This window comes from Ornithorhynchus anatinus, chromosome 1 (assembly GCF_004115215.2).
Source record: "Ornithorhynchus anatinus isolate Pmale09 chromosome 1, mOrnAna1.pri.v4, whole genome shotgun sequence".
NCBI lineage: Eukaryota > Metazoa > Chordata > Mammalia > Monotremata > Ornithorhynchidae > Ornithorhynchus > Ornithorhynchus anatinus.
Genome location: NC_041728.1, coordinates 149,480,427 through 149,504,332, shown reverse-complemented (window position 1 = coordinate 149,504,332; position 23,906 = coordinate 149,480,427). Strand labels below are relative to the sequence as shown.

Below are 23,906 nucleotides of genomic sequence, written 5' to 3'. Positions count from 1 at the left end.
TGCACCCAGAAACAAAAATGGTCTTAGTCATAGGTCTCAAGTTGTACCAACTGAGAGAAGCAAGAGACTCTAAAGTTGTGTTTACAGTAAACTCAGGCATGCTGTGCTATTTGCTCCAAGATGAGTAAACTCACTGTGTACAGGGAATTTGTCAACCAGTTATGTTGTATTTCACTCATCTGAGCCAGATTATCTTTCTACAGAAATGCTGTGGCATGTCACCCCCCTCCTCAAAAATCTCCACTGGTTGCCTATCAACCTTAATATCAAGCAAAAACCCCTCACTACTGGCTTCAAATTCTCCATCACCTTACTCCCTCCTACCCCACCTCCCTTCTCTCCTTCTACAGCCCAGCCCACACACTCTACCCCTCTGCCGCTAACCTCCTCAGTGTGCCTCATTCTCGCCTGTCCCACCATCGACCCCTGGCCCACATCCTACCTCTGGCTTGGGATGCCCTCCCTCCTTATATCTGCCAAACTAGCTCCTTTTCCCGCTTCAAAGCCCTACTGAGAGTTCACCTCCTCCCAGACTGAGCCCTCCCTTTTCCTCTGCTCCTCCTCCCCTCCCCATCACCCCTACTCTCTCCCTCTGCTCTACCCCTTTCCCCACATATTTTTCTATTTATTTTATTAATAGATGTGATATATCTATAATTCTATTTATCTATTTTGAATGTAGTGATGCCTGTCTACTTGTTTTATTTTGTTGTCTGTCTTCCCCTTCTAAACTGTGAGCCCGTTGTTGGGTAGGGGTTGTCTCTATCTGTTGCCAAATTGTACATTCCGAACACTTAGTCCAGTGCTCTGCACACAGTAAGCACTTAATAAATATGATTGAATGAATGAATGCTCTCCCAAGCACTTAGAAAGTGTTGTGCACACAGAAAGTGCTCAATGACTCACTAATTGATTGATAGATTACTATAGTTCCTCTCTGAATTGATTACTATGGATGCAAATTTATCTCATTCCATTAGCAGGAATGACGCAGCATCAGTGAACTTTAAGTCAATGCCTAGATGGTGAATCAGAAGAAGGACTTATCCAAGTGGGAAAAGTAATACCAAAAAGAGAGAGCCAAGAAGAAACAAAGCTAGAAGGTGAATCAGAAGGACTTACCCAAGTGGGAAAAGAAGTAATACCAAGGAGGGAAGGAGCCAAGAAGAAATAAAGCTAGGGAAAAACATCTGGTTCTGCACAGGGACTGAATCTATAAAAGACCCAAAACAAGTCTGATGCATACTCATGTTGCTTTCCTTAATGCTCCCTCCTCCCTCCTTCCCCCTTTCTCCATCCCTGACTCATTTCAAGAAATCTCCATCATTTCCTTATGTCTTTTCTTACCTTCCTCTCATGTCTCCTATAAAAGACTGACACTGACAGTAAGGAACTAAGGATACGCTGAGTCTCCTGATAGAAATTTTAGTTTCGAGTAAAGAACTGACAGTGGCTGACTTCCAGTGTTTCTTCATGACAGCAAATAAAATGGCAGAGCAAGAGATCCCTCATGTTATTTTTCCCATCTGAACTTTTATGTTTTATGTTAGCCACAGGTCCACTGAATGTAAACCTAAAACTCAGCACCATTGTCCAGTCTGTGTGGATGGTGTTAAGGCAGATAGCCTTGTCCTTCCTTCAAGCTCTATGAAGAAGCCCTGATGGTGGCATGTCACCCAAGCACCTGCCCTGGCCCAACCTGGGTTCTAATCCCAGTTTTGCCTCTTGCCTGCTGTGTGACCTTGGGCAAGTCACTTAACTTCTCTTTGCCTCAGTTTCCTCATCTGTAAAATGGGGATTAAGATTGTGAACCCCATAAGGGACAGGGACTGTGTCCAACCGGATTATCTTTACCTACCTTAGTGCTTAATATAGTGTTCGGGACACAATAAGTGCTTAACAAATACTATCATTATTATTATTATTATTATCCAGCTGCCAATCTGGGTGAACTCAGAAGAAGACCCAAGGTCCAGTGGGGGGAAGCACTGAGAAAGGAAAGCAAAATACAATTACTTCCTCATACTAGCAGTCAATCATGGATTCAGAAGGTATTGCCTCACTTTTCTATGGTAGTACCTTCATAGTATTAAACTATAGACCCTAAGCTCCTTGTGGGCAGGGAACAGGTCTACCAACTCAGCTATATCGAACTCTCTCAAGCACTTAGTACAGTGCTCTGCACCCAGTAAGTGCTCAATAACTATGATAGATTGATAGGAAGCCACATCACAGCAACTCATCCTTGCTTAAGAAGTTTAGTCCAGTGCACAGAATCACAACCAACGGAACTACTAAAGACCATCCTGTCAACTGTTGCAAACTAGGTTGGAGACATTACAGCCACTCTATGATCACATAAGAAATTCTCAGAACTTTCTATTTTCTCTAAGCTCTGAATCATTTTCTTGTTGAAGACCCAAAAAATGATTCCTACATCATTTTTTTTTCCTTTGTAACTTCCCATACCAATTCTTTTATTAGAAAAGTATTAACTCTGTGTGCACTAGTCTATTTCTTCCTACAAAAGTGCCCTAAATGAAGACACGGGATAAAGAAAGGGTAGAAATCTGGGACCTCACCAAGCTGGAAAAAGATAACTGAAAATGAAAAAAACTACTTTGGTAGTCAAATTTATCTTCACTAGAAAAGTGAAGAGCTGTGACAATAATTCTGGCCCAAAAAATCCCAAACAAGAAAAAATAGCCAAATAATACAATTTGACTGTTACCCCTGATCAAATTCAACAGATAATTTCTTAGCTCATTGTTTACCTTTGTTGGTGTTGTTAGCTGCTTGGTTCACAATCCTCAAGCATTTATGAACTGCAGAGAAGTATCTATAAGTGGTTCTATACCTTTGATTACTTTAATTCAGAATATAAATGCTATTAAAACATGTCAGGACCAACATAGTAACACCAAAATGAATTATATTTTCCCTTGCAAATTTAGGACCATCTCACCAAAGTGTGTCACTCTTGCACAACTAATGGTGAATGCAGTCCTGGACAAAATATCATAATTAGAGGCTTGGCGCAGGTCAGTTTGTCCGTAGGCTTGTTGTCCCGAAAGGTTCCCCCTGATTCCATTCAGCTCGCTACAGAAACCCCTTAGGGCAGCCCTGTTTAACACGACCTAAATGATTCCTTCAGACCCTCCTGGGGCAAGGTATAAATTAGAGTTAATCCAGGTTTTCACGGGAGTCACTTATCTCTGGGTTTGCACAGAAAAAGAAATAGAATAAGTGCTTGTCTCATGTAAGGTAAAGAAAAAAACCACAAACACAAGTCACCTTTCTATTCCGATTCCCTGATTATTAGATTTCTGTACAGAATTGTCCTCACACTGAGGTAGGAAATGAAGAGAGAAGGGTGTTTTTATTGTAAAACACGTTTTCAACTTTTCCAAAACAAAAATGAAAAGATCTCTATCATGTTCTCTTACTGAGTTGCAATATTTACATTATGCCATCTGTTGATGTTCTCGCCGCCAAGGATTCTCTGGAGATTTTTAAGAAAAATGTAGACAAATTGCTGATATAACTTGAAAGTGGTCTTGCCTGGAGGCCAAAAGATGGGTTCGATGACCTCTTCGGGTCTCTTTCCAACTGTAGGGCACTATTCTTCACATCAAGAAATCAATAACCAATTCTGGTAGCTAAGTGAGGTGAACAGTGTGTCAGTTTGACAGAAGTAAAGAGTAAAGAATGTTATTACCCAGTTGTAGTCATGATATCAGGGGACCAACTGGCAAACAGACTGAGAGGACGTGAAGGGAGGATCTTGTTAAAGAGACCATCTGTGTATTCTGTGAAATGAGCATAATCCCCTAAAATTTGGTAGTAGTCATAATGTCCCACTGTAATAAACATCAAGATGCCAATTTACCTACAGGCCACCTATCCTTCTGAAAGCTTGGATGAATTAGAGCTCAGATTAAGGACTCTTGAGGACTTTTGTTACTGAATGCAGTTCTCCAACAGGCCATGAATTCATAAAGAAAACATGGCTACACTAGCAGCCGAGGTTTGGAACATTCAGCTGGTTCCGTTTGCAGGAATTTCATGCTCTCTGCCTCTAGGTAACAAATGATCCCTTCTGAATTTTGCTTTTGAGTTTTACTTCCACCTGGTTCAGGTCAAAAACATTCAAGTCTGAAAAATTTCCATCCAGAACCAAACTGGAGTGAATCCAGGGAAAAGTAACAAAAATGGTTAGGGTGAATAAAAATGTGTCCTATGAGGAAGGATTAAAGGGATTTGGATTGGTTAGCTTTAAGAAGAGAAAACTAGAGGGGTAAATGGGGTCTTCCCTAGTAAGAGGGAATTTTATAAGGAAGCCTGAAAATGAGGAAGCCTGAATGGATTTTAATTACTGCAAAACAGTTTGGTTAAGCACACCAAATTTCTTCTCAATTAAATGGTCAGGCTACCACATCTGGAGAATTTTTAAAAAAGCTTTTAAAACCACCCATGGTCAGTGCTAAAGTTCCTAGACTAGAATACTCTGTCATACTGTTTTCTTCTAAGTGCCTACTACAGTGCTCTGTATATAGTAAGCACTCAATAAATACCATTGATGATAGAGTGGCAAATTTTCATGTTGGACTGGAGGTTCAGGAAGGAAGGGAGGAGGTGTATTTTCAAAGGAAAAATAATAAAATTATAAAAACTTTAATGTGATTTTAAATTAAAGGATTGTCAATGGGCGGCACAATAACAAATTTTACTCCTCCCAACATCACCATCATCGGAATTTATTAAGCGCCTACTTGGTGTTCTATAAGGCACTCTAAGCACATACTAAACAGTGAATGGAATTTTAAGAGAAGAATAAGAGATGTTTCCTGCATTCAAAAGGATTGTGCTCTGTCCTGTGGGAAGGGAACGTGTCTGTGTGTTGTTGTAGTGTATTCTCCCAAGCACTTAGTATAGTGTTTTTTACACAGTAAGTGCTCAATAAATAAAACTGAATGAATGAATGAATGACCTGGACAAATTAATTATACATATTCCCGAGGCAGGAGATTGAACCAGATGACCTCCTACAGTTTCTTCTAGGAGTGTGATTCCATGATTAATTGATAAATCTGACCTAATATATTCAATTTCTAACCTCCTAAAGGATCCACATTTCAGATTTCAAAGGAGTCCTAAATAAGGAACTTTTCTGGTTTGGACTTCTATACAGACACGTAACTGTAGTTTATGGAATAGAGTCTCTCTTCAGGGCTGGGAGAAAAATAAATACATATAAGGCTAATAGATCCCCTAAATCAAACCTTTCATCTACTGACCTCTCCCTTCACCTCCATCTAGTCTTAGTGTTTTCCAGGAGATCTCTCAACTCAGCCTGGACTTTGCTTATAATTAGTCTCATCAAAATTGAATTTTCTTCCTACCCACCATCAGAATTCCTAATCTGCTCACAAAAAAGTGAATTTCAAGACAATAGAATGACTTTGAAGGGATAATTTATTGGAATTAATTCTAAACAGTTATCAAAAAATTATCTTTGCACATTTTTTAATTAAATTTCAAGAGAACTGGATGGTCTCACAAACAACATAACAAGAGAACTGAAGTTAAATATTTATTTTAAAAAAAACTCTAAATAACAAAAATAAAAAGAGGATAGGAAGGACAGATGAGTTACCAAGTTAAGATGGGGAAAAAAATCCTTTGAATTTTCGAAGATGTTTTCTGATTAAAAGGAGAATTCAATATTGGAACAATTTTCAAAGTGAATTCATTACAATAACCAAGTCCTCCAAACAGGAACTTACAGGATCTTCCATCAAACAAGGTCTCACCACAAAAATTCTAGTACCTTTTTTGCCCAGAGCTCCTGTGATTTTTTAACCCACAAAAAGAGCCCTGTTTCTGTCATGCGAATACAAGTCAACATGAGTGAAGATGCAGAATGAAAAGGACACTTTCTTCTTTACGCAGAGGGTTAGACTAGATAATTTCAAAGTTCCCTTGTCTCAAAAATGTGCATCTAAAAAACATCTTGCAATCCAACGAGAGGGAAAAAAAAAGTACCACTCAAACATGCCTTCCAGCTCTTCTCTCTATTTCTGCCCGTTCACTAGGGGCCCTTTCCAGCCCACCAATTTGGTTGCCTGCTGGGACTCCTAAGCCTCAACAGCTGCATAAACTGGCTGTGCCCTAGCCTGACCTATCTGAGAGATAGGTCAGCTCAGTGCATATGGGGATAAGAAAACAACCTTCACTCCAGTGGCAGAATCGCCAAGCTGTTCTAGCCCTGAGAAACGTATGTAAAGGAGCTCTCCATCCCAGGAAACTCTCTCCAGTGAAATTGCCCTTTTCTTTCCCACCTTCCTCCACATTTCCATGTGTGCACAATCCAGGTACAGAGAATACAGAGTTTTAAAAGAGTTTCTGGTGAAATGCACAGAAGCAATCAATGGCATCTATTGAGTCCTTACTGTGTGCAGAGCATGGTAATGAGTGCTTGAGAGGGTATGATACAGCAATTGGTAAATATGATCCCATCCCACAAGGAGTTTACAGTCCTTACAGGGGAGACAGATATTAAAATCAATAAATATTTTAAGAAGGCTTGATTTATAAAGCCCAGACACAACAGTAGATCAGAAGATGGTTTTAAACGCTAATGTCTTGAAATGATCCTAAATAATCTTGTACTTAGAGTCTAACTTAGGGGAACCATTAATGAAGATGTGTAAAGTCAACAGATGTTCTCGGCAAAGCCCTCCAAGGAAATATTAAAGCAGTTTGGAGAGTTTAAAAAAACAGCAAATGAAAAAAAAAGATTATCAGGGTGACTTGTATTAATTTAAAAATTGAAATGTAGTTTAAGGGAGCAGAATGGTAAACTCCAGAGATTTAAAGACTACATATGGCATTTGAATGATGATTATCACACATTCTAACAGTAAGAGTTCGGTAAACTGGAAGGCTGAAATTGTTGGATTAACTGTGAATAGGCTAAGGGGATACTGCAGCCCTACTTCACTATAACTCCGTAGTTGGAGAAACTTTAGGAGGAAGAAATACAGACTTCAGGTGGAAAAGGCAACTTTAAGGATATATGAGACTGAGAACAAATCAGAACATTTTCAGAATGGCATGTTACAAACTGAACCAAACACTTGCTGTAGTAGACTCTCATCTTTAGAATAATCCCCAATCCCAGGATCCTCTCTTTGGTCTCAACCATTTATACCCAGATGCCCAAAATGTATCTACTGGTGGTTGCCAAGCTAAAATAATAGGAATAGAATAAACTAGTTTGTCTCTGCTTCCAGAAGCCACTCAATGTCAGGTCTTGTTTTTAAATACACCCAAAATCACTTGCATCACCAGGAAAATGTTCTGGAAGAATTAGATATTTTAACACCTAAAAGAGTACTCTGCTCATTTAAATATTCTGTAAAATGTCAATTGGTACAAATGAAATATTTTTCCCAACTTTACAGCCAACATATAAAAGGAAGCATGACATCCCCATCACTAAGGACTGCAGATGACTTATTTTCAGCCTGGTCATTCTGAGATTGAGTTCCCTTCCAATAGGAAAGTTCTCTTATTAGAATGAACAGGTTACCACACGGGAAATTCATACTCAGTATGGACTGTAGGAAATTTGAATTGCATTTGGCATTCACCCCACCTTCAGTCCCACAGCACTTATAAAATATTTATTCATATTAGTGTCTGTCTCTCCCTCTAGACTGTGAGTAAATTGAGGGCAGGAAATGTCTCTACTAACTCTGTTGTGCTGTACTCTCCCAAGTCCTTAGTACACTGCTTTACACATGGTAAGCACTGAGTAAATACGATTGATTGATTGATTAAAGGAATAAAATCAAATTACTGGTTTGGGGTGGGTTTTTAGTATTTTTACCTTAATAGGAGATGCTAAATTATGTTCCATAAAATTTCTCACATTGCTAAAATAAGCACCACGTCTCAAAAAAGGATTTAAGAAAATATAAAGCTGCTCCAATCCTCCATGAAAAAAATGTGCCAAGTTTTTCACTTCACCAATGATCAAGGTGCAAAGTGTTTAATGCCGAAAGTCTTACCCCATAAATTAACTGCCACAGAGAGAAGCAGTGTGGCCTACTGGAAAGAACCCAGCCTTGGGAGTCAGGGAAGCTCGGTCTAATCCCGGCTTTGCCACTTGTCTGCTCCGTGACTTTGGGCAAGTCACCTGATGCCTTTGTGCCTCAATTCCCTCATCTGTAAATGAGGATTCGATATCTGTTCCCTCTTCTACTCAGTGTGAGCTGCATATGGGAAATGATGATCTTGTATCTACTCCAGTGCTTAGCACAGTGCTTGACACCCACAATAAGCCCTTAACCCAAACCATAATTAACATCTATTTTTGTTTAAAGATAATCAGCAGATAATAGTTTTAGAATAAAATTACTCAATTGGGAAAAACCTTTCTGGCTGAAAGATTTTGTCGTTTTGTTGAAAAAAATTAATTTTCCTCATTCAAGCTTCCTTTTCATTCTTTCAATAGTATTTATTGAGTGCTTACTATGTGCAGAGCACTGTATTAAGCGCTTGGAATGCACAAATCCTTTTGTGGATTAGGGAATGTGATGCCGCAATTGGAGGGGAAATTTTGCAAAATGCATCACTCAAGAATTTAGAGGACCATTTTGGGCCACAGTGCTTTTTAATTAAACTGTATTACACAGGCATATTGCGATGAGAGCATGAGCTTGGGGACGGGGCCACTATCAATAAACACAATTCTCCCAGTGACTAAAGTTCTCCTGATGATACCAGCAGTAACTTTAGGAGAAGTAGTCACTCCTTCAGCTAAATAGGGAATCATTTGGAGCAATTCTGCAGGGTACACCCAGTTTAGATACCAATGTATAAAACTATCCCCTACTGGTCTGAAAGGGTTAATGGACCTAATTCATTCCATCGCATTTGTTGCGTGCGTACTGTGTGCAGAGCACTGTACTAGGCATTTGGGGAGTGCAATACAACAATAAACAGGCATGTTCCCTGCCCACAGCCATGATTGAGAGTAACAATACCACAGAGTGAATTTCAGTTCTGGGAAAATCAGATTCAGCAGATATATGAGAATTAAAAATAATCCATCTTTTGCAATTATTGTACAATGTAATCACAATGCATATTGCTTTAAAGGAAAATTCTTAACATCTAACAATTCCTCATCAATCAAATTTGCTCAGATTGATTAAGCTATTTATACTCTGAGATGTCCCTTAAACTCTGTTTTATTTTGGTGTGATGCTAACTTCCATTATTCTTTGAGCCTAAGAAGAGTTCCGGGAAGAGATCACTGAATTGAAACGGCCAGGCAGAAATAGCTATCAGACAGCAACAATCATAAAAGCTTCCATGGAAACCCGATTTAGTGCTACGCATTAATTTAAGTCAACAGTGATAAATAATCAGTTCTAGAAACGCTCATGCCTAGCTAGACACACCACCATAGATTCAGAAAAGTTAAGAAAGCAAAATAGAGTTTTGAATAAATTTCATTAGCCTGAACACATGTGCTGACTCAAAATTTGCCGTTTTATTCAACTAGAGGAATTCTTCAAAGAATAATTTGTTTCTAAAGATAATTTTGACTATAAAGTGAAAAACGTATTCAAAACCATTCAGGGCTTTGACCAAAAAAGTTTCTAATTTTATCACAGTTTTATTCCTAAACTAAAAATGCCTCTAGGAGGCCAGTAAATTATGCGACAAAAAACTAAGCCTTAAAAGTTAGCAAAGGTATGCAGATGTTTCTTCTTGCATTCAGTATCTTAATTATAAGGTCTATATTTTGCAAGGCTATATTTTTACCCCGGAATTTGGTACCATGATAAAACATGCAATACCCAAGATAAATAAACCTTTAATTTGTGCAGCTGGGTATAGTTTAATTTTGGTATGATTCACAGTGGCCTGGATGTAAATAAACTGCAATAACACATAATATACACACATACAAACATGTTTGTACGTTTATAACACTGGGGTCAGAAATACAAATGAGAAAGATCTAGCCATCTATAAACAAGGATGATGAAAACACATGTAAGGAAATGTAACAAATATAGTTCTCAATTACCTGCATATTTAATTATTTACCACTTAGCTTAGTATTGAAAATAGCCCTTTTTTTCTTTAAACCATACCAAAAAAGAAGTCTACTTTTAAATGAAATTTTTACGCACTTCCAAACTCAGTGAAAGTGAAGTTCGCTCAAAAATGAAAATGCATTCATTAAAACAATAAAGTTACTTTATTTCTTCACAGCAGTTACAAAAGAAAAACTTTCATTTCCCATTTCTCCAATGTAATTTGGTCATTAATCCATAGATGTTCGTGGTTAAAGAAGGACTTTCTAAGACAGATAAATTGAAATGATCCTGCTTTGATCTCTGTGGTTAAGAATCAGTTACAATAGAAGATGAACAAGGGTAGAGCTACCGGCTTTTTTATGTGTAACAATGCTTTCCACAAACAACTACTTAATCAATATTTGGCCAGAGTCACTGAAAACTTCCTTTTCAGATTTTAATTCCTAGTTGTAAAACAACCACAGAGCAACCAGTGAGATAAGACATTAAACTGACTGCTTAATTGCCTTTTAGTGTCCTGTTAGTTATATATGTACATTCTTAATGGTTCTTGAATCTTTATTTACCCGCATAAATAAATTACCTGTCATAGAACTGCATCAGCCTTCAACCACTAATTATTCTGATCACTTCACATTAAATCACAGTTTAATTGTAATATGCCCGTAGTGACTTTGTTGTTATTAACAAGTTTGGGGGCTTCTTTTAGTAATGTGGATTTTAAAGAGGATTACTTTAACAGCATGGGGCAGCAGAACCTCAGGGGGAATGCGATAGAATTATGTGCTCCACACACCTAACTGTACATCTTTTTCATTAACCAGAAAAACAAAAACACCACAATAAACCGTTGTTTTTAGGGTTCCTTAAGACTTTTTTTTAAAGTTAGTTTTTTTAATATAATTTTCTCCAAGATATTTTTACTCTGGAAAATTCTTTGAAATTAAGTTTACTTGGAGAAATTGAGCTCACAAGGTTACTACACTTTATGCCTTACTTTTTTTTTTCATCCAGTTTCTTCTCAAATCTTATTAGGACATTTCTGCCTCATTTTCTTAACCCAGTTGTATTATTCTGATCCTAGGACTCATACTGATCTTTCAATAAGAGTGCTACTTATTTGCACAATCCACAATGCATATTCCAACATTTGTCAATAAGTAAATCAAACATAAAAATAAACATCTAATTAGCAAGCATAAATAAAATTTACATATTTCAAAAGAGGACCTAGAAAATGAACATAACTCAATTAACAATAGAAAAAAACCCAGGGCTTCCAGTCTAACTGTTAAATATATTTACATGAAAATTTTAAAATATAACATTTAAATTAATGGGCATTACATTATCTAAAAACTGACAGATAATCTAAAAGATTGTAATCTTTGAGTGCATATTAATTAATTAAATTTAATGTTTTTAACATCTGAAAGTTTGGGGTTGGGTTCATTTCTGAGACAGTTAGCTATTTTATAGGGCAATATAAAAACTTTTGATGGAATAGATTCTTTGTACAAGAAAAGAGCAAATATCTACCAAGCCACTAATAATGTGAAGCGATTTACTCTCTGACTCTGTTTTTTGATGAAAGTGAGTCTTCCTGATTACCATTTGGGCTTTCTACTACTACTCATGAAAAATTATTCTTCTCCATTAATCCACAAATTAAAAATTAATGACATTGTCTGCTGGTTTCATTAAAATCCTAGTAATTGCAAGATTGCTACATTCTATGTTGCAATAATTGAATACTTTTGGAAAGCTGAACAGTGTAAAGGAAGCAAGTATTACTAAATGTAATTCAAAATGTGTTCTTGAGTTTGAAATTTCAGAGTGTTCTCAGTGAACTGTTAAAAGAGGGTTTTTTCTCATTTTGCTCTGGGAAATTAAAAGTGAAGTATTTAAAAGGTGTCAAAGAGAGTTATATTTGAAATATTTCAAGGAAATGCTAAAACTGATCTTTCCACCACATGAATTGAGCCCACCACATATGCTCTTTAAAAAAAAAAAATTCAAACTTTTATCCCAACCCAAAGCACAGCCTCAGTTTGGAAATCTAGCATCTTACTCCCTTTCACTCATAAGCAGCCACTTCAAAGCCCATGCAACAAGTCAGTAATTGTAACATTGCAACTAAATATTTAAGCTAGTGGCCTGTAGTCGCGTGTCCAGTTTACAGTCATCATCTGTCCTCTAATTCCATTACAGCACAAAGCAAAAATGTTTCCCAAAACTCACAAACAGGAAAAGCATCACCCTAAGTAGAGGAAGAGGAGGAGGAGGAGGAGGAGGAAGAAGAGGAGGAGGAAGAGGAGGAGAAGAGGAGGGAAACAAGGAGGAGGTGGAGGGAGAAGAGGAGGGGGAAGAGGAGAGGAGGATGAAGATGAGGATGAGGAGGAGGCTGAAGACAAGGAGGAGTAGGAGGGGAACAAGGAGGAGGAAGGGGAGGACGAGAGGAGGAGGAGGAAAGGAAAAGGGAGGAAGAGGAGGAGGAGAAGGGGAGGAGGAGGAGAGGAAGAGGAGAGGAGAAGGAGAAGGGGCAGGAGGAGTGGAAGAAGGAGGAGGAGAAGGGGAGGAGGAGGAGGAGGAGGAGGAGGAAAAGAGGAAGAAAGAGGAGAGGAGGAGGAGAGGAAGAAGGAGAAGGAGGAGGAGGAGGAGGGGAGGAAGAGGAGGAAAAGAGGAAGAAGGAAGAAGAAAGGAGGAGGAGGAGAGGAAGAAGGAGGAGAAGGGGAGGAGGAGGAGGAAAAGAGGAAGAAGGAAGAAGGAAGGAGGAGGAGGAGAGGAAGAAGGAGGAGAAGGGGAGGAGGAGGAGGAAAAGAGGAAGAAGGAAGAAGGAAGGAGGAGGAGGAGAGGAAGAAGGAGGAGAAGGGGAGGAGGAGGAGAAAAGAGGAAGAAGGAAGAAGGAAGGAGGAGGAGGAGAGGAAGAAGGAGGAGGGAGGAGGAGGAGAGGAAGAAGGAGGAGGGGAAGAGGAGGAGAGGAAGAAGGAGGAGGGGAGGAGGAGGAGAGGAAGAAGGAGGAGGGGAAGAGGAGGAGAGGAAGAAGGAGGAGGGGAAGAGGAGGAGAGGAAGAAGGAGAAGGGGGAGAAGGGGAGGAGGAGGAGGAGGAGGAGGAAAAGAGGAAGAAAGAGGAGAGGAGGAGGAGAGGAAGAAGGAGGAGGAGAAGGGGAGGAAGAGGAGGAAAAGAGGAAGAAGGAAGAAGAAAGGAGGAGGAGGAGAGGAAGGAGGAGGAGGGGAGGAGGAGGAGAGGAAGAAGGAGGAGGGGAGGAGGAGGAGGAGAAGGGGGAGGAGGAAGAGGAGGAGGAGGAGAAGGGACTGCTTCTATTGACTGGTCACGGCTTTTGTGCTAAGGGGCTTTCTTGAAAAAAAGAAATAGGGGGAGGTTGCAGAAATTTCACTAATGTGAGCCTCGGGCAAGAAAAAAAAAATAAAAGGGGGCGGGGGGCGAGCCGGGCCAAGATGAAAGTAAGAGGGACATAAAGGAGGCGATTGAGTGGGCCGCCGGGCTGCGATGGCCCTGCCCGGCGCGGCCGCGCTCTGCGCATGTCCGGGCCCGGCCCCATTGTGGCGGCGCCTCGGCCCCGAGCTGCGCCCCGAGCTGCGCCCCGAGCCGCGCCCCGCGCCCCCCACACCCACCGCGGCCGCCCCGCCACGGACCCCGACGCATCCCGCATCCCCCGGGCTCCACCCCCCGAGAAGCCGAAGCTTCGTCCTCCGGGGCCGAGACGGGCAAAGGGTTGGGGGAGCTGGTCCTGCTGGGCCCGGGGGCGGGGGGGGAAGGGGCAGAGAGAAGGAAAGACACCCTCGACCCAGCTCGGGCCCACATGCGCCTGGACCCTCTCTTTGGAGAGGCCAGGGGCAGCCCGAGGAAGGACTTTTATTAATAATAACAATAAGAATAATGGTATCTGTTGAGCGCTTACTATGTGCAAGCGCTGTTCTAAGCGCCGGGGGTGATAATAACGATGTTGGTATTTAAGCGCTTACTATGCGCAAGCACTGTTCTAAGCGCTGGGGGGGATAATAAGAATAATAATGTTGGTATTGGTTAAGCGCTTTCTATGCGCAAGCACTCTTCTAAGCGCTGGGGGGATAATAAGAATAATAATGTTGGTATTGGTTAAGCGCTTACTGTGTGCCAAGCACTGTTCTAAGCGCTGGGGGGAATAATAATAATGTTGGTATTGGTTAAGCGCTTACTGTGTGCAAGCACTGTTCTAAGCGCTGGCGGGGGATAATAATAATAATGTTGGTATTGGTTAAGCGCTTACTCTGTATAGAGCACTCCTCTAAACGCTGGGGTAGATACAGGGTCATCAGGTTGTCTCTCGTGAGGCTCACAGTCTTAATCCCCATTTTACAGATGAGGGGACTGAGGCCCAGAGAAGTGAAGTGACTTGCCCCCAGTCACACAACTGACAAGTGGCAGAGACTGGATTCGAACCCAAGACGTCTGACTCCCAAGCCCGGGCTCTTTCCACTGAGCCGCGCTGCTTTCGATCAGATTGTCCCATGTGGGGCTCACAGTCTTCATCCCCATTTTACAGATGAGGTCACTGAGGCACAGAGAAGTGAAATGACGTGCCCAAAGTCACACAGTCGGCAAGTGGCAGAGCCCGAGTTAGAACCCACGACCTCTGACTCCCAAGCCCGGGCTCCTTCCACTGAGCCACGCTGCTTTCAATCAAGTTGTCCCACGTGGGGCTCACAGTCTTCGTCCCCATTTTACAGATGAGGTCACTGAGGCACAGAGCAGTTAAATGACTTGCCCAAAGTCACCCAGCCGGGGTGAAAACCCGTGACCTCTGACTCCCAAGCCCGGGATCTTTGTGGTATTTGTTAAGCGCTTACTATGTGCCAAGCACCGTTCAAAGCGCCGAGGGGAATACGAGGGGATCGGGTTGGTCCACGTGCGGCTCACCATCTTCATCCCCCTTTTACAGATGAGTTCACTGAGGCACAGCGACGTTAAGTGACTTGCCCAAAGTCACACAGCGGCGGAACCGGGATTAGAACCCATGACCTCTGACTCCCCAAGCCCGGGCTCTTGCCACTGAGCCGTGCTGCCTGACTAAGAGAGAAGTGGCACGAAGTTGCTGGGAAGAGGCCGGCGGGAATTCTGCACTCTTTTAGGATTGCCTTTCCGCCCCTCCAATCTAAAATCCTCAAGGCACCTAGAGGCCAGTTTAGGCCCGGGGCGAGTCAGTGGAGAAATTCCTCTCGCCAGGGAAACTAGGGAAGTGGCAGGATACCTCTGGAATCCCCCTTTGGAGAGACCGCAAGAACGAAGGCCCCGAAAGACGGAAAGCAAACCAGCAGCCGCTTTCTAGGTGTTTTGTAATACATTAAGGGCGAACCAGCCTCCCTCGTTTGCCTTTCAACCCCCATGCCTTCCTTCAGCCTCCTGCCTTCCTCTTGCCTCTCTGCATCCTGCCCGCCTGCTCCTCCAGACTGCTGAGATACTGATCTCCCCTTCTGCCGGCGTTGAATATATTTTGTTGGCAAGCAGTTGAGGATGAAGCTTCCTTGACTAGTCCAAATGAACTCTATCTTGGAAATGGAGGGGTGTAGGTGTGGGTGTGCGTTGTATGCATGAATGTGTGTGTGTGGTGTGTGTGGTGTGTGTTTAACAATGCAGCTCTTTTTTTCCTTCCCGAGGAATACCCTGGTTTTAAAGAATGGTAACAATTGTCCTTGAATGGCAGTCGGCATCACTAGACGTCTAGAAAGGCTAGAAACATTTTGTAGGTGAAAATAGCCACTTTTTCCACGGAGGAGAGTCCATAAAACTGCTCAGAGCAGCAGCTATTGGGGCTCATTGAATAATTCATCCCTCATTGCAAGCCCATAATGTCTATTCTCGGCCTTTTGTGGGGCTGTTTTCTCTTCTTTTCTCCTTGAATTATAAAAAGGTTGCCTTCTTTTGTTCACATCAAGCTGCTGCTAGCTGAAGCTTTGTCTGGGCAAAGCTAAAGTGTGAGTTTCAATGGACTCTCCCCTCTTTGTTTTCCAAGTTCATCTCCAAGTGTAGATTGTGTATAGAAGGCCTTCTTTGTAAAAGCTGGAAAAGTTGTACAAATGTTTGACCAGCTCATTTGGTACTTTTTGTCTCCTCTCCCTGCACTGCCTATGTGCAGGGCAGGGGATTCTAGAGGGGTAGGAGGCTTCCAGCCACAAGTACCCAGATCCTGGTCACTGGGACCAATAGTATCGCCTTTCTGACCAGCCCAGAGCCACAGAATGATTCTCTGCTGACTGCAGATCATTCCTCTGTTGGTTTTGATTATGCTCTTTTCCCGTTTTTCCACCCACCTTTCCTACGGCAGCAATCGAAACTCATGTCCTTCTCAGTGATCTTTGCAAACTCGGGCAAAGGTGCACAAGATGAATTTGAAACGAGTAAAAAATTGAGATCACCAGTTGATTTTTCTCTCTCCCATTGCGAATAAAACAACAAAACAACATATGTATTCCTCTCAATCTGTTCCTCCCTTTCCTCTCCTTCCTCCTTCCACTCCCACCACCTTCTCCTGCTCCGTCCCCACCCCTCACATACACAAACTTCTCACCTCTACCCCTTCTTTACTCCTGGAGAGCTTTATCGCTCCCCATTTTTTCTAGCGAACTGTCGGGTTTCACTGAGGCAACCTCATCTGGACATATGCATGAAAATGTCAGGAGAACTTAAAGTAGACGGGGCTGGATGGATGAGAATTCTGTCTGACAGAGAAATGATAGAAAGAGACCCGTTTAACTTCTATGGTAACACGCAAAAGCTTTAAAAGTGCCTCAAAGAGGTCGGAGAAAGCACCGCTTCATAAAATTAACTGGCATCTCGATAGCATTGCCTGGTTGACTTTCCGCGATGTCCCGACTGAAATGAGCCATAAAAATACCTTCCAGCCCAATTTGCAAACTTGAACGCAAACCAAAAATGCCAGCCCAGTGAAAGCTGCTAGGGATGTCGAACTCAAATATTTAATTTCATGATTTAATTCTCTTGGACACAAAGTGTTCAGTGAAAGATTGAGTGAAGGAATTTTGGTTTGGATGAGGTATGCATTATTCAATGGGTCTTTGACTATACCCAAAATCAAAAAAGCAGTGGAAACCGTCTCTTTCCACTTTATTTCCGACTCGATTTTATTAACGTAGAAGTATAATGTTAAGGCGATTGATTGAATGAATGAATGACTGGATAAATGAGCATTAGCATAATTAACAGTAGATTAAAGGTAAGATAATGCAGCTGAAATAGCGCTGCTCTTTGGAACGTTACAGTAGTGCGACTTATGAAGAGTTTGTTCGTCTTCTATCTCTATAAAATTAAAAATTGCGAGTTCGCATAGATATAAACAGCACAGTCACAGTCCCCGGGCATACACCTATTCCCTTTGTAGTCAAATAAGAAGTAAAATAAACTAATGATTCAACTCATATCCCCAAAATTTTAGAGGGTGATTGAGCTTTAGAATTCCTTGAAAAACCAAACGCAAAATCCGAAAAACATTCTGAAGTTCTCACTCCATTGTCTTCGGTCCTGCTTCACAAGAAGATCTCGCTTTCTTTCTCTCTATATATCTCTTTCTTTCTCTCTCTCTCTCTCCCTTCCTCTCTTCCTCTTTCCCCCATATTTTCTTTTTCCTCTCTTTCCCCCCTTCTTCTGATGTGTCAGAAAAAGGAACCACTTTGATCTCACTTCAAAATGCAAAAATGTTTCACCAACTTTAGCCACACACAAACTTTTACTCCTCATCACTTGGTCTCATAAAGCAATGTAAAGTGATGCTATGATGAACTTCCAAAACAGAGTAATACAACATAAACCCATACAGTAAAAGGGACCAAGTTCTAAACACGGGCGTGCAAAAAAAAAAAAAAAAGTTCGCGAGAAAAAGTGCCCAAACGAAGCCTCATCTGTGCAGAAAAAGGAATATTCGTGAAGAAAAAAAATGATCTGGATGAGGTGGGGAAGGGCCACTTTTATCTTTCTGCTTTTTGCTGAATTTACAATTTCTGCTGAACACCTGTCCTTCGACAAATAAGGATATCGCTGAGAGATACGCGGCCTTTCCCCAGGTTACAACCCCTCCAGAGTAGACACGATATCCCCGTAAAGGAAATTGTTTTTACTTGTACTTTTTTTTGGGGGGGGGGGGGTTGGTTTTTTTTTTTTTTTTTTTACCTCTTTCGCTAAGGATTCCGTCGATGCTGTGTTTGGTCTTCTTTTCACTCTCTTCCACTTCCTTTCTCTCGAGTTCTGCCTCTTCCTCCTCTCCTTTCCCAAACTTACTTCTCAAAATGCGGCTGATGGAACTCACTTTAGAAAAAGGGAAAAAAAAAGAGTTTTAGTACAGGACTGAGCAGGAAAGAGGAGGAATTTCCGCCAACTCCCCCTTGAAACAACCTTTCTGAAACTGCTCTCAACTTTGACACTCGGTTCCTTCGACTCAATCTCCTCCTGAATCTAGGTGAAATGTGACCACACTTCCTCCTGCCCCCACCTCCCCAAATCGAACACTGTGACCCACAAAAAGGTACAATGCAATTCAGGACAATTAAAGCTTCAGGGGTTTTTTTCTGTCCGGGAGGGTTTCCCTGAGCGAAATGAAAGAGTGGATGGAGCCTAAACATCTAAGTGGAAAATCCTTCCAGTCAGAAAACTCTGCAGATCAGAACGCATTGAACTACTGTGTTCGCTTTAAGGAAGAACCACAACGAAGCCCCTCACAGAAAAAAAAATAGACTTTTTTTGAGGGCATAAGGGGTTTCGATTTCAACTCCAGAATAGTTTCCTATTGTAAAAACTCTTGTTCATTTATTTTTTCCAGATCCCACTCTGGTAAACAAATCCATGCCCTGAAATATCTCGTTCTCGCAGGGGAAAAAAAAAATATGTACTTTCTTTTTAATTAAAAACAAACTGCCTCTCTGCCTTCCCTCCCCACTCGGTGCCACCCTCACGCACGCAGGGAACTTTCAGAAGGTCGAAATGGCAAAGCGGATTTGTTACGATGACTTTTACCTATCACCTCGTTGCTCGAAGCTGAAAAGTTCCGGGTGACACATTCCCCCCTTGCCTTTAGTTCCTCTTTAAAGGGAAATGTTTCTGTCTCTAAAATCGAGCCTCGACAACATTCTCGCCTCCACCTTGGATGTCCCGCTTTGCCTGACTTACTAGAACCCGCTCGGGAAATCGTTAAATCGTCCTAATATTTCTCTCTCCCTGCCGCTTCAGCGAACCACCCCTAGGACACGAAAGTAAAGGGAATACTATCTTCTGGGTAAATATTTTATGGCTACAGGAGATGGCTAGAGACGGACTGCAAATAGCGTCGATCAATAATGGGCAGTTATTGGCCGAACGATCGTCCTGGGACCATCCTGGCATTAATGGGTCTCAATACCTGAGGGGACGGTGTTTCGATCACAGACCCCGTCTTTGAGTAATTTATCTCGAATTTCCCAGCTGAACATGCCAGGATTCTCTCGTTTGTATTCCTCGATTTTCTTCTCAACGTCCGGCGTTGTCACCTGCTTTAATAAAGCAAACAGACGAGCCACAAAGTTGCTACAGTTGTCATTTGGGAGAACAGAAGGGCCCCTCCTGAGACTCTAGGGAAGGGGTTCGAAGTGGCTCTGGAGCCTGGGCCTTGTGGCTGGACCCTGGCCACCCCCCTGACCCCCCGCCCTCGGACAACTCGCTGTTGCGAGAAACAGGGCCCACTGTGAACGCGGAGTGGCGTTAAAGGGGACGAAAGAGACTCATCAACTCCAGTGCATATGGTCAAACAGGAAACAAGCCACCCACTGTGCTAACTAAAATAAACGGGGCTATAAAAAAAAAAAATAAAGAATGCCCGGGGATCCAAGGTCATCATTAACCCTTCTTATAGCTACTGTACGGACGACACCTCATTAAAACGAAATTTACATAAAAGAAAGAAGGAAGATGTAGAACGAGAGGGGCCTTAGAGTGGTCCTAGAAAGTTAGACGTCTTAAACCGATCGAGAAACTCGACGCCCACAAAAATGAATAACCTTCTCTCTGCGGACGCGAATGAATCCGAGAGTTGAAAAAGTATTCAGAGAAGTTGATCAGTGATCAATCTGCATAATTCAGGCGCCAAAACGATGACCTTTATTCCTCGTTAGGTTATTGAGATAATTGCCTCAACTCTCCAGCTCACAGTGCCGCGCAGAAGAAGGTTAAGTGTTCTGGCACCTTGGGTATTTCCTCCATGCAACAAATTAAGGTCATATAACTCCCTTACCTCCCCTCCCCCAGCCACCCCCCGCTTCCCCCAGCGTCACGGAGTTAGAACTCTCTCTGTGCAAAAGGTGTGTTTGGCGTTAACTTCTCTCATCTCTTCTGGTCGAATAAAAGAGACTCTTCTCTTGTACCAACATCACGGGGGAGCTTTGTAACGCTCTGTGAAAGGTAACCTCAACAAGCAGCACCCTTCCGTCCTCTTAGAATTTGAAGGAGGCTGAGAAGGGGAAGGGAAAATATTCCAACAGGTAGGCAGAGGCAGGGTTCGGTGTCATAAAATCAGGTGCGGGTCTCTAAAATGTGTATTTAGCGCACATCCCTCAGTGGCAAGGGGCATGGTGCATTTGTTTTGCGGGGTGGGGGATTCAAAGGTATTTTTTAATCGGGTGAGCGTTCGAAAGCCCCGGTCAGTGATGTCTCAGCATCTATTCTCCGACAAAAGAGAACGGGATTCGAACTCTGTCCCCGAAGGAGATGCCCTTTCGCTCCCAAGCATCGCCCTCTAAACCAAGCCAGAGAGGGCCGAGTCAAGACAGCGGGTCGAGGCACTCCCGACGCCTCCTCACCTTGGGCTTGCTGCCCCCGATGGCTCCGGGCCTGATGGACCCGGTCTCCTGGTATCTGCACAGAATTTTGGAGACGCAGCCGTGAGACACCCGGAGCTGGCGGGAGATGACACAGGGCCGTATCCCGTGGTGGGCCATCTCCACTATCTTGTGACGGATGTGGTTGGGTAAGGGCCTGCCATTGATAAAAACTCCACCAAGTTGGTTCACTCTGCCCTGCCCTAGAGGAGTAGACACTTAAGGGTGGAAAAAAGGGGGTGGGGGGAGAAGGAGGGAGAGAGAAAAAGAAAGTTACTTGGAGCTGGATTTTTTAAAAAAAATGTAATTCTGAACTACTTCTATGATCAGCAGTTCCCTTCGTCCTCCCAACCATTCGGAGATCTGCTCAACATCAACGAATTTCGCTTGCGTAGGCTGTGTAGCTTAGGTAGCCTAGGTAGCCTCTGTAGCCTGGGACTAATTGGGCCTTAGACTTTCTCCGGACTGATTAGAGCATACAGGAGCAAATAAACACTCTCTGTAGTTCTCTTGGGTCTGGTAAGCCGGAAAAGGTCAAAAGAACGTGTCAACAGTGAAACGTCCATCCCTCCTGGAGGAGGTGGGAAGAGGGACGAGTAGAGAGGAGAGCAGGTTCTAAGATGGCTTTGAGGACTTCTCTTGACCATATCGCCGTGTCACAAGAGGATGACACCCCAAGACCTGATGCCGCTCACCCCGGCTTCTTTCAAAAACGTACTCGTTTGCCAAGTGATGAGCTGGCTGACAGCTCTTCGGGTTTTTGAGTGATGGGTGACCCCCCAGGAAAATATATCAAAAGCAGGCCCAGGTCCGTGGGGAGCCGTTCACCTGTTACACTTCCCTTCCTGAGAAGAAGAGAGAAACCCCAAATCCCAAACCCACAGTGAATTCGCCAAAGCCTCATCTAGGTTTAGAGTCTCGGAGACACATTTAGGGCACAAATAATTTTTTCACAGATATGCCCTCTATATATCAGGCATATGACAATATTCATATATAATTATAATAATGTATTAATCATAATAATTTATAATCATATATATTATTTCTCTTTCCCTCTCCTCTCAAATCAATCTCCCACTTTCTTGTCTTTATCGCATTGCAAGTGAGTCGATAACGATTAAGAATGCCTCATGAGTCTGGGACGCTCTTTCTACAAGTTTTCGGACCGGTTTGGGTCTAGTTTCCTAAAGCCGGGCAAAAACGTTGGAGGTCTGACTAAAATAGTAATAAAAACAAGAACAACAAGAACAGTCAAGAATATTCATTCAACATTTGAACAGTGATCGTTTTTCAGAGTTGTCAGTAGGAACAGAGTTTGGAAAATTCCCAGGCCGTCCCCCCACATTTTAGAGTTCGGTCTGCAAGTCATGAGATCATGAGCAAGACTGAGATTATACTGAGGCATTCAGAAAAAAGGAAAAGAAAAGATCAGTTACAAAAGCAATCCTCTTAGTGTGTGTGTGTGTGTGTGTGTGTGTGTGCACACGCGCTAAGGGCAAGGTTGTGGGGGTTTTTCCATTTTCGACAGAAAAAAAATAAAACGTGCTCAGCGTGTTTTTGTTTTGTTTGGCTTTTTTTTTTGCGGAGAAGACTGTTCAATTCTGAAATTAGGTTTCTGTTTGCGAATTAAGAATTGTCTCCCCCTAAACGCAAGAAAAACTAGCAAAAAAAAAAAAAACCTTCAGGGATACAAAGAATTTTAGAGTTTTGTTGCTGCTCTTTAAAGAAATTGGTCCTCTAAGTCTCGCTTAAATCTGGTCTTCTGGAGCCGAGGGAGAGGTTGGATAAACTTACCTTCTAATGGGAATCCGCCGCGAGGGTAGTTCTGTCCGGGAGCTGGTCGCATCATTCTGGGGACAGCTCCAGCGAGAGTTGTCATCGTGGAGACAGCTTCCCTTTAGTATTAAATCCAGGTGAAGGCTGGGAAAAGTAGAGATCAGCTCTGGCAATATAGATCCCCGCCGAAGAGCGAAAGCTTCTCAGAAAAGGGAGAGGGGGGGAAGGGGGGAGTAGGACTGCGATCTCTTCTTTTGTCCGCTAGACCGATCTCCCGAACCGAAACGGAAAAAGAAGGGAGGATAGACGAGAGGCCGAAACAACACGAAAAAAAAAACCTTCCAAAAAACAAAAAAACAAAAAACAAACCAACCCCCAAAAACACAACAGCAAAGTTTTGTGCAAGTCTGGGAAAAGTTGCACAAGTCACTCTAAGGACAGTATCTGCGGGCACGGTGTGGGGATTAGCAGACTTTGATATGAAATTGGGGCGGGGGGGGGGGCAGGGGAGGTGGCAGGAATGATTTTCTTCCTGTTGTTGATACAGAATGAAAGGAACTCTGCTCTGGAGTATTTATTAGTTCTTTCACCCAAAGCTTGATCAGGAGTCCCGGGCTGCGATTGGCCAAGCGAGAGACTGTCCCGTCTGGAAGAGACAAGAGCTGATTGGGCGAAATCCCCAACTTTCTCTTCTCATCATTACAATCGAGGCCTCAGTAGAGGAGGGTGACCCAGAGCGTAGCCTCTTCCCTTGATAAAGTGTCCTTTCATAGGCGAGACTGGACAGGAGAAAATGCAGAGGGGAGGGGCCGTGGGGGGTGGGAGGGGGGTGGAAAAGAAGCGTGCGGTAGAAAGCGGCTGGGGATTATATAGATACATAGATATAAAACTCTTCTGGCACCGTGCCACTGGAGAAGAGCGATTCCAATAAAGAGCCATCTACGACCTTTGCGATTTCGTAAAGTCGGTTTCCCTCTGGTCACCTTTTCTTTCGGCTGGGGGTTGTAAACGTTCAGATGTGTGGGCGTTGTTCTGGTCAAAGAGTGTGGAACAAACTGAAGGAATAAGTTCAGTATGTGTGCTGATAAAGTTCTTTTGTCTCCTCGGGCTTTCTGAACTGGCGAGTGAGCGGGGCGAGGGGGAGGAGGG

The 23,906-nt window shown here is 42.7% G+C and overlaps 2 protein-coding genes across 2 annotated transcripts in view; both read right to left on the bottom strand.

The window, feature by feature from the left end:
- LOC100074477 (paired box protein Pax-3) overlaps positions 1-1,475 on the bottom strand; it is a 101,584-nt gene extending 100,109 nt beyond the window's left edge. The window contains exon 1 of the mRNA XM_039914468.1: positions 1,348-1,475. Coding sequence (XP_039770402.1) covers positions 1,348-1,475 — 128 coding nt within the window. The remainder of the gene's footprint in view (positions 1-1,347) is intronic.
- A 15,875-nt stretch (positions 1,476-17,350) lies between these two features.
- On the bottom strand, positions 17,351-22,964 carry LOC114813131 (paired box protein Pax-3-like). Its single transcript, XM_039914458.1, has 5 exons — positions 22,776-22,964; positions 20,961-21,196; positions 19,529-19,658; positions 18,307-18,441; positions 17,351-17,439 (listed from the first exon to the last, which is right to left on the bottom strand). Exons 1-5 carry the CDS (start codon positions 22,858-22,860, stop codon positions 17,351-17,353), a joined length of 675 nt encoding a protein of 224 aa, XP_039770392.1. The 5' UTR covers positions 22,861-22,964.
- Positions 22,965-23,906: the final 942 nt, after the last annotated feature.